Raw genomic sequence first — 12,354 nt, forward strand, 5'->3', positions numbered from 1 at the left:
CTCTAACATATACTGATGTAAATGTTAAAGAATGTTCAGCGATGAAACGAGTTATTGATTTAAATTAGCAAGAAACTTTAGAACTCCATGATTTCTACAATACATATATTCATGCTTTAAAAAAAAAATTCTTTTGTTATAACCACTTTTTGACTGAAAAGTTTATTGAATTTATAAATATTAAAATTTACCTTCATCGTTCTTAAAAGAAAGAAAAATATTACATCGAATAATGCAAGTTTCAAAACGTTTCTTACCAGAAGCAAGGGCATAAAATTTTTTGGCGTAATTAAATTTCCTTAAAGGCAATCTATGAAAACTCCGAAAGTATAAATTTAAATTGTGCTAGTCACTGGTATTGAATTGAAAACTCCGTTGTCATAGCAACGTATATCTATGGCAGGAAAATTAAATTGAAGCAAGAAAGGGAAAAAAAATCAAACGACGTATTTATACAAAATGAAATGTCTTTTTACTAAAATGATTCTACATTTTCATTTGACTTCATTGAGTTATAGATTCAAAGCTATGTTAAAATATATTTTTTTTTTATCTTATTACAAATCGATAGTTTTAGGTGTTCTTTATTTAAAATGAAGAGCATTTAAAATTATCTTGTTATTTGGGAATTTGAGCTTCAAAAATTACTGAAAATTAAGGAACTATTTCGAACAAAGATCAGCGAAGAGAATTTACAAGAAAAAACATGTCAAAATAGGGTACTCATCGAAAGCTGAAAACGGAATTCTGATATTTCGAAATTTGGAAATGTAGATTGAATACGTCATCTCATAATTTGTTAAATTTGACATTATTGAATATGTACAAAATGATGGCGTATTAAATTTAAAAAATATATATATAGACTGAATAATGTTTTCCAGGTTAATATATTTATCTTTTTTTACTACATAAATACTAAAGCTTTATGTTTCATAAGCATTTTAAAAGAATAACTTCTACGTTATTATTTACAGTAAATTGCTTTAACATTGTTAATTTTGAATTAACAAACTCGTATATAGGAAAAACCTGCTAGCAACATTCCCCAGAATGTTACGTAATAAATACTAGTATAACTACAATTAAATGTACACACAATGTATACGCGCAAATGTGCTGGGGCGGATAAAAGGGGACGGTCATGGCGGTCATGATCCTCCTTCCCCCCAAGCAGCTGACAATATTATCCAACCATTTTGTGTTTAAATATCTACAATCGTTAAATGCAAACGATTGCAGTAATATTTTCAATTCATCAAATATTTCATAAAGTAAATACAACTTCCTTACATTGCTTATAAAATAAATTAGTAACGTTTATGTCCTATAGGTGCCTTATTTCTGGTTGAATTAATGTTTTTTATTGATACTCAAGTGTTTTCAGAATTTTTTTCTTACCCAAAACCTTATATTCTTCGGTCACCCTTAAAATGGTAGTCTGTATCCGTCCCTGCAAATGTGTGCGCAATACATGTTCATACCATGCAATACAATTTTATGTACTGCTATAATTAATGCAAACGATTTTTTTTCTCCTTTCGTAAGTATAACTAATGTAAAATGGTACTTTCGCTTAAAAGAAGGTGTTCACAGATAAAAACAACTTAAATGTTTAGCCCGTACGCCGTTCGGATATTGCTAAGGATTTTTAGAAAGGGTCTACCCTTTCTAATTAGTAAGAACACCACACGTTCATCACATTTTTTTACGTCTTTCTGTTAATTTATGCGTGATTATCATCATTATTACTATTATCTGACGTTGGCAGGTAAAGAGCAGTAACTGCGATTTTTTTTTTTTCATTTTTGTCATTTATTGTATTTTATTTTAGAAGCTTGCTTATTTGGGTTCTGCTAAAAAGAAAACTCGAAAAAAACCCCCCGCCAAATTCCAACATTTTCTAGTTGTTATTACGGAATCCAAAACACGTTTCTTCAAATGTATCAAAAACTCATTTCTACAGTTACTGCCGTTTACCACAGTCGTCGGGAGTATTATTATTATTATTATTATTACTACTATTTTACAGTTTATTTTGTCTTCAGTATTGATTAACTACTGTAAACCCTTTTCAGGGAAAAATAAACGAGATTGATCTAAGTACAAACAAAATAATTAAAAATTAAAATAAATTCATACAATACTTGCATCATTTTGGACAGCGGATTTCAGTTTATGTAATTGATTTCAACACAAAATTATTTATCAAAAATGTACTTATTTTTAAACGCAATACGGCCAAGAAACGAAGCAGTTACACGATTAATTTACTTAAGTTGCTCAGAATCCGACGCGGAATTTCTAAACACGTCATTTGAAAAGAGCAATCTTAGGAAATAATAAGTCTTTAAAATTGTTTGCAAGGTGGTTTAAGACGACTATCTGTACGACCAAACCTGAATTAGGTGTAGGAAACACAAAGACGATTCAATTTCGCACAACCATTGCAGAATCTGAATTAGGGCGAGCGACGGAAGTGTGACAAACGGAACAAAAATTCTCCTTTATGGTATAGCATGCATTGAAGCAGTTTGTTGTAAATGACGAAATCAATGATACAAAAGCTTAAAAAACTGCAAAATTTTCGCACACTTGTTACAAGGAACTCCTTTTTCAATGAAGAAAAAAAAAATTGAAATTTATGTTATTACATTCGTAGTGCTTTAGCAGAAAGACTATGTGCATTACAAAAAAAGAAAAGTTTAATTGGAATTAGTACTGTCGGAAAACTTCTTGAGAGACGTGAACCTAGTGGAACTTCAGAGGACTATTCAGAGGACGAATCTAAAAATGGCGTTTACCTGTCATGTGCAAGTCATACTTTTGAACATCTGTTTTAGTCTTCTGAATTCTAGAAAGATATCCAATTCCTGAAATTAACCTCCTACAAATTTATTGTTAGTTACAATTTCAAATATATACTTTGCACTACTACTTTTTTTTTTTTTTTTTGAGCAATCACGATTGCTTATTGCTTCCATTTGACCGTCCTTGGCGTATGGTTCCTTTTTCAACTTGGACCAGGGACACCAGCACCACCGCCCACCGGCCTCTGCAGGCGGCGCGGCGCGGCTGCTCCGGTCCTGAGCTATACGCTTCTCCTGGTCGGAGGCGTCCATGTCCTACACACCTGCGCGCTCATACACACACACACACTCATACACACAAGCCTTTACACACATACACACACGCCTACGTGCAGCATACACACAGGTCTACGCACACACACAAGCCTACACTTGCACGCACGCGTGCCTACATATACACACACGCCTACAATAGCCCCCAATGAGTAGGGCCGTGTCGCAACTCGTGATTGCGAAAAACATAATTTGAATTCAAAATTTCAGAATTCAAACTAATTTTTTTTTTTAGCGTTAGTTTTTAAAAGAGTCCAATTAAGGATCATTCCACAGCGAATCAGACGTTTTGACCTTCAGTTTCATATTCATATTTTATTTCAAAGAAATGTTTAGAAATTGTAATAAACGAAAATTTTGTAGTGCTTTAACAGAAAGACTATGTGCATTACAAAAAAAAAAAAGTTTAATTGGAATTAGTACTTTCGGAAAACTTCTTGAGAGACGTGAACCTAGTGGAACTTCTATTCAGAGACGAATCTTATTTAGTGCCATTCCACCCACAAACCGCCATTTTGTGTCGCATGTGACAGCTCATATATTTCTAATTTTAAAAGGTAAAGAATAACATTTTTGCTGAAGAATTCATATAAAGTCAATAATATTAATTCATATACGTCTTGTTAGTTATGTCGCGGGGCCCCTCCCGCCCCCGAAAAAAAGAAAAAAGGGGGGGAGGGAGAAAAAAGAAAAAAAAAAGGGGTGAAAGATAAAAAAAAATTAAAACTACTTACTAGAAAACAATTAACTCTATTAAAAGTGCCACAAATTTGAATAAATTTTTCTTAATATTTACGTTTTCATGAGTTGTCACGTGCGGGAGAATATGTTCGTTTTTCCGTGGAATGGCTCTTTAGTGCAATTTTTCCCTTAGTATGTTGTAAGAGTGAAATTTTTAGCCACGTTTCCCATTGTCATATTCAGAACGGAGAACCAAATATTATTACATATTTAGTATTTCCAAGGAGTTAGTAGTCTTTTGCAAGTTTTTAAACTTTTGACTTTCTGTTGTCACATTTCATTAAAATTGGAATTAATTATTATTTTTTTTTACCTATCTAAAAAAAAAATATTTTATTAACTCAAGTAACAACTGCCCTCGTAGTCTAATGTCTACTTATAATTTTCGGGGAAGATATATGTGTGTTATCATGAGGTTCCTGAAAACGAACCTCAGTTGTGTGTTTGAAGACTTTCAGTAGTTGAAAAATATTAAAGTATCAATTCAATAATTTAAAATATATATCTGAATGATATTGAGTATAAACAATTCTTTAAATATGCAACAAATGGAGTACCTCAACTGTCCTTTGTAAAATAGAAAGACACACCTAATAAAATAAAGGCGAAATTTAATTTAAAGGTGATTAAAGATTTTTTTACTCAAGGCGTTATTTTAAAACATTCTCTTACATGTAAAAAAATAACGAGATTTTAGAAATAAAGTTCCAACCAAAAAAAAAAAAAAAAACCTGGAGCTCTAAACACATCTACGCTCATATCTATGTTGCCATTTTATGCAATGGAATTCCTGGAGAGGTGATCCCAGAAGTACAACACCGGCACGGTTACAGCGTTCTCAACCGCATGAAGCTCCCTAAACCGGAGAGCGCGCGATGCCAGACCTTAGCCTCTTGAATAATTCAGCAGTTGATTCTGGAAGCGCATGAGCATCGGTTCAGGGGGTTTCTATTAAAGCGAAAAGCATAATGTTTGGAAGCAAATGACAGGGATAGAAAGACCGAGACCAACCAATCACGAAATTAGCTTGGGGACCTCCCGAGTTCCCTCTCTCCCTTTTACCTTCGCACTCCCTTCCCTTTTCTCTCACTTACTCTTTCGAATATCGTCATCTAACGGAGTCGCTTAAAAGTGGTATTCTATATCGTTAGAATGATTTAAGTCACCGGGTTCTGGCTTGAATAAGCTATTGCATTATATGGGGCTCCTAGCCGGTTGGAAATTTGACTGTGAAAGTATCGATCATTTTATCAGTTTTTTTTCCCCCTTCTGAAACACTTCTTTCTTCCTTACCTTAATGTTAGAAGTTTGGAGCCAGGACGCTATTTTTGACTTCCCTCTCAGCTGCAATCATGAATTGAATTCCAGTTCTTCAACTGCATTTGCTTTAAAGTGTTCCATCAGTTGACTTCATCTCTTCCCACTGCATATTAAATCACATTACCCAATAATAAGCGGAGACATACCTGACTTTTTACCCTTCTACAGATCATAAAAGAACTGCTCTAGTCGTTTTTTAACAACTTGATTTTTTTCTATGCGTGTTTTTTAATATGAACAATTACGTTGACATATTAAACCACATTGCCCTAAATAAGCAACTACATTTGTTTTAAGGTCATAATAGAACTGCTCTAGTCGTTTTTCAACAGCTCGATTTTTTTTCTTCTGTACGTGTTTTTTTAATATCGACAATTACGTTGAACTCCAGTGCAAACTAGTACTTTACCTGGCCTGTGTTTAAAGAGTACCATTAGTTGAATGCATCCCTTTATACTGCATATTAAACCACATTACCCTAAATAAGCAACTGCATTTGTTTTAAAGTGTTCCATCAATTAATTTCATCTCTTCCCACTGAATATTAAATCGTATTACCCAATAATAAGCAAAGGCACACCTGACTTTTTACCTTTCTACGGGTAATAAACGAATTGCTTTAGTAGCCTTTTAACCACTTTATTTCTTTTTCTTCCCCTATGCGCGGTTTATTATTTTTTTTTTAATAATATGGACGATTACATTAAACTCCAGTGCAAACCTGTACTCCACCTGCCTATGTTTAAAAAGTACCATCAGTTGAATTAATTCCTTTCTACTGCATATTAAAATCACATTACCCAATAACAAGCAGAGACATACCTGACTTTAACCCTTCTACAGGTCATAAACGATTTGCTTCAGACGTTTTATGTTCAGCAGATTATTTTTTTCTGTGCGCTTGTTTTAATATGGATAATTATGTTTTTAACTCCAGTGAAAACTAGTACTCCACGTACTTGGGGTTTAAAGAGTTAAATGAATTGAATTCATCTCCTCCCACCTCACATTAAATCACATTACCCAAGAGACATGTCTGACTTTTTACCCTCATGCAGATTATAAACAAATTGCAACAATACCTTTTTAATCATGTAAATATATTTCTTCTCCACGCTTGTTCTAAAGTGAACTACTAGTTTGCACTGTAAGTACGATGAATTCCAGTGCAAACTAATACTGCAACTGCCATTTGCTTTAAATTGTTACATCAGTTGAATTCATCTCTTCGCACCGCATGTTAGTAGCCTACTCTTTGACTTGTTATAGATGCTAGTGATATACGGATGCCTCACTTGCCAAATCGATTAAATCCATAAAAACAAAGTAGGGAAAAGTTATGAAGAAGATGGTGTTATTCATAGGAGTGAATAGGCCCTCGTGTTATATTTTCTGCCATCACATAGTCAGAAATGTACTGAACCAAAACTTTAATATAAATTCACATGCTAAGCATTGATTAAGCACTATTAAAGCAGAAATGATGTTTTTTTTTTAGTGGAGCTAATCGATTTGGCAACTGAGGCATCCATATATTGGTGAACTAAACTAACTAAACTACAGTTAACAATAATTAGCCACGAGTTTAAAAATTGAGAGATTCGTGGATGTCTATTGGTATGAAATGATATTTTTCTAGTTGATATTATTTCATGTTTGTCAAAGGGTTTTTGTACACAATGAGCTCTCAAGTGCTTATATCAACTCCACAGAACCTATGTAAATACTGGAAGTAGTATCAAGTAGTAGGCGTTTATTCTTGGGCAATTCGTTGCTTTTCTATGAATTTTTGAAATGTGTCAAGAACTTTTCAGACACCCTGTACATTGGTGAATTTAGCTGTAGACAACAAAATTGTCTAATGGTTTTAAAAATGAGAGATTCAGGGTCAACATCTTAGTATGAGGTGGTATTCTGCTGGTTGATCCTGTTTCATGTTCGTCAAAGTTTATTTTTTGTGCAAATGGGCTCTCTAGTGCTTATATCAACTCCATAGAGCCTATTAATACTGAAAGAGCATATATGGCTCCTTACTGAGTACAACTTGCACTTACCTAAAATAGTCTCGCTTACAGTATGTCTTTCCGTCCCTGACGAAACACGTACATGTTTCGTCCAGGTACTGGTGACAGTCAGCACACTTTAAGCAAGCCGCGTGCCATTCTAGGTCGGGAGACACCCTCAGGATGTATTGGTCAGTGATTGCACATCCACAGCCAACACAGGTAGAGGAACGCCGCTTTTCTGGAAAGGAGGGAAAGAGATCATGAGAATCTGCATGCGTGCTCGATCTATCTCTTTGCTGAAAATACAGTGGTGGTAAAAAAAAAATGCATCACCCGCGCCGCAAATTAGAAGAATATCATCCCGACTGCATTCAACACACAGTCAAGCATCCCGTATCCCAGATGATTTGGGGATGTATTTCTGATCAAGGAGTTGGTGGGCTTCACTTTGTGCAAGGAACAGTAAACGCTCAGGTGTATATTGGCATTTTGGAGGAGAAATTGCTTCCTACTATCCGGGATCACTTTACTTCAGTTCCAAACGTCTTTTTCCAGGATGATTCTGCTCCGTGCCATAGGGCAAAACTGGTAAGTAACAATTTAAAAACCTTTATCCTGCCATTAGACTTAAATTGACATGGGGTTAAGTAATTTTTTTTCTCTATACTCACACGCAGGTTCAGAAATGGAAAAATGAGCAGTTTGCCTTGTCCCAGAAGCAGCCCCGATCTACGTAAACAATGATCGGATTCCTGCTGTTAAATGTTTATTACATAAGTTTTGCAGAATTTCACAAACATTCATCGTTAATAGGTCGACCAAAACTTCTCACATAATCCTATTGTTGTGAAAATGCAAAGTGATGCAATTTTTTTTTACCAGCACTGTAGTGTATTTAACATCAGTGAAAATATTAAGAGCAAGAGTCTGAGAGAGTGTCACGCTTGTGATTCATGCCATCTCAGATTTTCTCCAAAAAATTACTAATTATTACGTATCTTGTTAAAAACCGAATCCAGAATTTTTTGTTCTGAAGTCGAGTTGTTCAGTTTTTATGGGCCCTGAAGGTCAACGCGCAGCGGCAAAAATTGAGCGGATTTTTAAGACATGGACAGCTTAACCTCAGAAAAAAAAATTCTGGATTTGGGCTTTTAACAAGATAAGTAATAATTGGTAATTTTTTGGAGAAGATCTGAGATGGCATGAATCATCTCATAACGCTAGGCGTGACAGTTTCTCAGATTACTGCTATTAAGCAGTAAGTTACCGCCCTTAACTAAGGCAGAATTATATGCATTGTACCGATAGCCCTGCTATCCCATCTAGAGACTGCAGTTTCGTTCTTGGTATGGACTCCCTCTGGAAGAATGGATAGCTTAGCTATAGGCAGATGTCATTTCATTGAAGCTGAGAGTGCCAACACACTGGTAACTTAAGAAATTTAGCTTACCAGCGAGGGTCTGCAGCTATGGTGCGGTTTAGCTCGTAAATTGATGGCAAAGCTTGGTTATTAAGCAGTAAGTTATCTTCCTTTAAGCTAGGGCTAAGACAGACTACATGCAATAAAACAGAAGCCCAGTTATCACGTTTAGAGACTGCAGTTTCGTCCTTGGTATGAACTCATCAGTCTGCAATTGTGGATAACCGAGCTTGAAACCGGTAGAAAAAATAAATTTAGCTCACCAGCGAGAGTCCACAACCACGATGCGGTTCAAATCATATATTGAAGGCAAAATTTGGGTATTAAGCAGTTAATTACCTCCCTTAAGCCAGGGCTAAAGGGGCAGAACTACGTGCAATCAGTGAAGGTGTTTTTGCGTTAGTCAATTAGCATCAAATCTGGCACATATCGAAATCAACTGAAAGACACGTGGTTTAGGAGCATGTAGAAATACCTTGGCCATGGTATCCAGAGACTCGCTATGGCGAGAGTATGGCTATGGCTACTCCAGACTGAGGAGTCTAGAATAAGAAAGAAATTGCAGTCTCTGAGTATCCTGTCCGAGCTGTTGAAATATCCTTACATTTCTACCTTAGCCCTGACTTGTGGGAGTAACTTACACTTACGTAGTAGCACAATTCTTTAGGAGATGGTTGGTCAAAACGGTCAAGCTTATGGTTGGCCAAAAGTCGACAATGTCTGCTTCTGCAACCGTTACCCAACCAATCATTTTCCAACGAAGGGCCCACCTATCAATTTTCCAACGATGGCCCGTCGAAAATATTCACGGTTGGCCCAACGATGCCCTGAAAATGTAGGGCCATCGTTGGCTCATCGTTCGTTGCAAAACCATCATTCTCCACCGGATTCTACCGATAATTACCGTTGGCCAACCGTCTCCCAACCGATTGTGCTTCCCGTTCCAACGAATACCAATCCAACGAAAAAAAAACCCCAAAGAAATAATTTATTTATATTTCTTTTAATTTAGGAAAACTGGAAAAAATGATCAACTTTTTTTTTTTTTTTTTTTTTTTGTATGATAGAAAATGAATATATTGGAATTGCATTTGTTGGGGGGTTTACTAGGAATCAGGGGAGGAAGAAGGTAAGCGATAGTTTTTATTTTTGAGAAAATGGAATACAAAAAAAGTGCAAATGATTTGATTACAAGCTTATATATATATTTTAAATTTCAAAAAAAAAAAAAAAAAAAAATCAAATTGTCACACTCTAAAAACTTAATGAAAATGGGTGCACAATATTTTTATCATCAAGAAACTGCTTTATTATAAAGGATTTCCTATCTAGCTGATGGATAATCATCACAACGCACTTCCTGATTTACACCAGAAAAACACCCCCTGCATAGTAATACCATTTACTGTTAATAAGTTTCATTACAATATTTTTACTAGAACGAATCTGAGGCGGGCATTCGAAATAAAATAAATGCGATACAAGATACCCGTGTAAGACACGGGCATTTGCCGGTACCTTTCGACGTGACTTGAAATGTCTAAAATTGTTTTAAACATAACTTTAAAATCAGCAGTATCAATAATCAATGCAAAACTCCTATAAAAGCGCTTCTTTTTGCAAGTCACAATTTTCGCGTAAATAAAGATATCAATGATTTCAAGAGCTGAAAATTTTTCAAATTTTACATGAATAGAACTTAAAAGTCGATTATGTTTATATAATTGAAATATTTCATTGGGTTTAAATTTTCACGTTGAAGGTCGACTCGCGAAAATTAAAACCTTGCAAAAATGAGTGCACTTGCGCAGTGGCGTGCTCAGAAAATTTGCGATCCGTCAAAAATGACTTTCATGGTCCCTCCGTATCCAGCCCCCCCGCCAAAGCCTCTTCATTTATTTCACTCCTTATTTAATTTGTAGTCTTCACCCCCCCTCCTCCCCTTGAATAGTTACATAAGGAAGATTTTAAAAACCTGTTTAAACCAACGAAAGTTTTTACTAATTTGTTAGCTTTCCGGACAACACGCTATAGAATGATGCTCTACGAACACATTTTCAAGATGTTAATATCATCCACAAATGTATTCACATACACTACGTGTGAACTTACAAAGCAATGCAAAAAAAGAACATTTTATTTCTATAACATACTGTTAAAAAATTAGCACAATATGAATGCAACTAATGTGTGATTTTATTGTTATACAATCCTAAAAACATTTTTAATGAACCATTAAAATAAGGGAAGAGTATCAAAAATTCAACTCAACTCAACTACATATTTCTCACCATAAATCTGGGACCTTTTCAGGCTAGGGGCCCGGGCCAACAGGTGTCCCTTCTCCTCCCTCCCTCTTTACCAGGGTTGCCAGACGTCCCGGATTTCAAGGGATAGTCCCGTATTTTGAAAAATTGTCCCGCGTCCCGGAGAGCTTCAATACGGGACGGCTAAAGTCCCGTATTGTAGCTGATAACAATATTTTACAGAACAAGACTTTATTTTATGCGAAAAAAATAAAGTTCGCAATAAAGTAAAACAAAAAATATGAAATAATGAGCTCTAAGAAAATCATGTGGCAGCAATCGCAAAAATTGTTTTCGTTTTGATTTGGTTTGTATGTTTTTGTTTTGGTGGCAGACCATGAGAAGCCGCATGGTTGCTTCTTCTTTGCTCATTGACTAATGCTGGAAATATATTTCTGCGCATGCTTCGTCAATCAATCGCAATGAGAACGATTTTTATATTTTGATAGGCAACATTTTGCAAAGTTTAATGCTTTGTTGCGATTGAATTTTTCAAATTTATCATGAATACACGTCTCAAAAATTCCCCCCCCCCCCACTTATTACTCCTAGAAGCTTGTCCCGTATTTACTGTTCTTAAATCTGGCAACCCTGCTCTTTACACCCCTGTACTCGCAATATTCAACTGTAACCAGAGCTTGATTACCGCAGGGGCATGTGGGGCACATGCTCCTTCTCATAGAGTTCAGGGGGGGGGGGCAAAAGTCCCTTAATTTATCATGCTAATTAAAAATAAATAATGATTTCACTCAGAATCAAGAGTACAATGATATCATTGATAGTTTTGCAAATGCCAAAACAAATTTATTTGTTGAAAAAAATTATTTGTTGATAAAAATTCTACTTAAAAATGTGATCTCATTGCAAATCAGAAAACCACTCCAAATTTAGTCTGTATTTGCTATTAAAAGTTATATCATAGATAATTTTGGTATTTATGGTTTACTGTAACGGGCAAAGTTGAACCACATTTTATATATTTATTGTATACTAGTATATCTCTTCTACTTTTTAAACGTATATATTATATTGTGATATGAGATACAACCAAGTTTAGTATGGTTGTGTAAAAACGCAAGTATGGAAATATTCTATTGCTTCAACATATAAAAAAAAAGCGGGAATGGGGGGGGGGGGGCACAAAATGAATTTCATGCCCAGTGTCTTCAAAAATCTTAATCGGGCCCTAGGGGGGCCTGAAATAGAAATGTGCCCCATGTCCAATGCCAGGATGATTGGGCTCTGACTGTAACTACTAATTTGGGACATAGGGAGTATAAAAATTGCAAAGCACGTATGTGGAAAGGTTCGAAGCTCCACCTAACTAGTTTCGTGAGAGTCAAGCTTAACTGATTTTAACGAGCATGTTCATTCATGTTCCTCACCTATTTACATCACTGAAAATTATCAGCATTTGG

At 35.3% G+C, this 12,354-nt stretch overlaps 1 protein-coding gene across 2 annotated transcripts in view; it reads right to left on the reverse strand.

Annotated features, from left to right (window-relative positions):
- LOC129223970 (insulin gene enhancer protein ISL-1-like) overlaps nt 1–12,354 on the reverse strand; it is a 191,306-nt gene that overhangs the window by 150,655 nt on the left and 28,297 nt on the right. For both annotated transcript variants that reach the window (XM_054858355.1, XM_054858354.1), the window contains exon 2: nt 7,259–7,448. In XM_054858355.1, coding sequence (XP_054714330.1) covers nt 7,259–7,448 — 190 coding nt within the window. The remainder of the gene's footprint in view (nt 1–7,258; nt 7,449–12,354) is intronic.

Source organism: Uloborus diversus, chromosome 6, assembly GCF_026930045.1.
Source record: "Uloborus diversus isolate 005 chromosome 6, Udiv.v.3.1, whole genome shotgun sequence".
Classification (NCBI taxonomy): Eukaryota; Metazoa; Arthropoda; class Arachnida; order Araneae; family Uloboridae; genus Uloborus; species Uloborus diversus.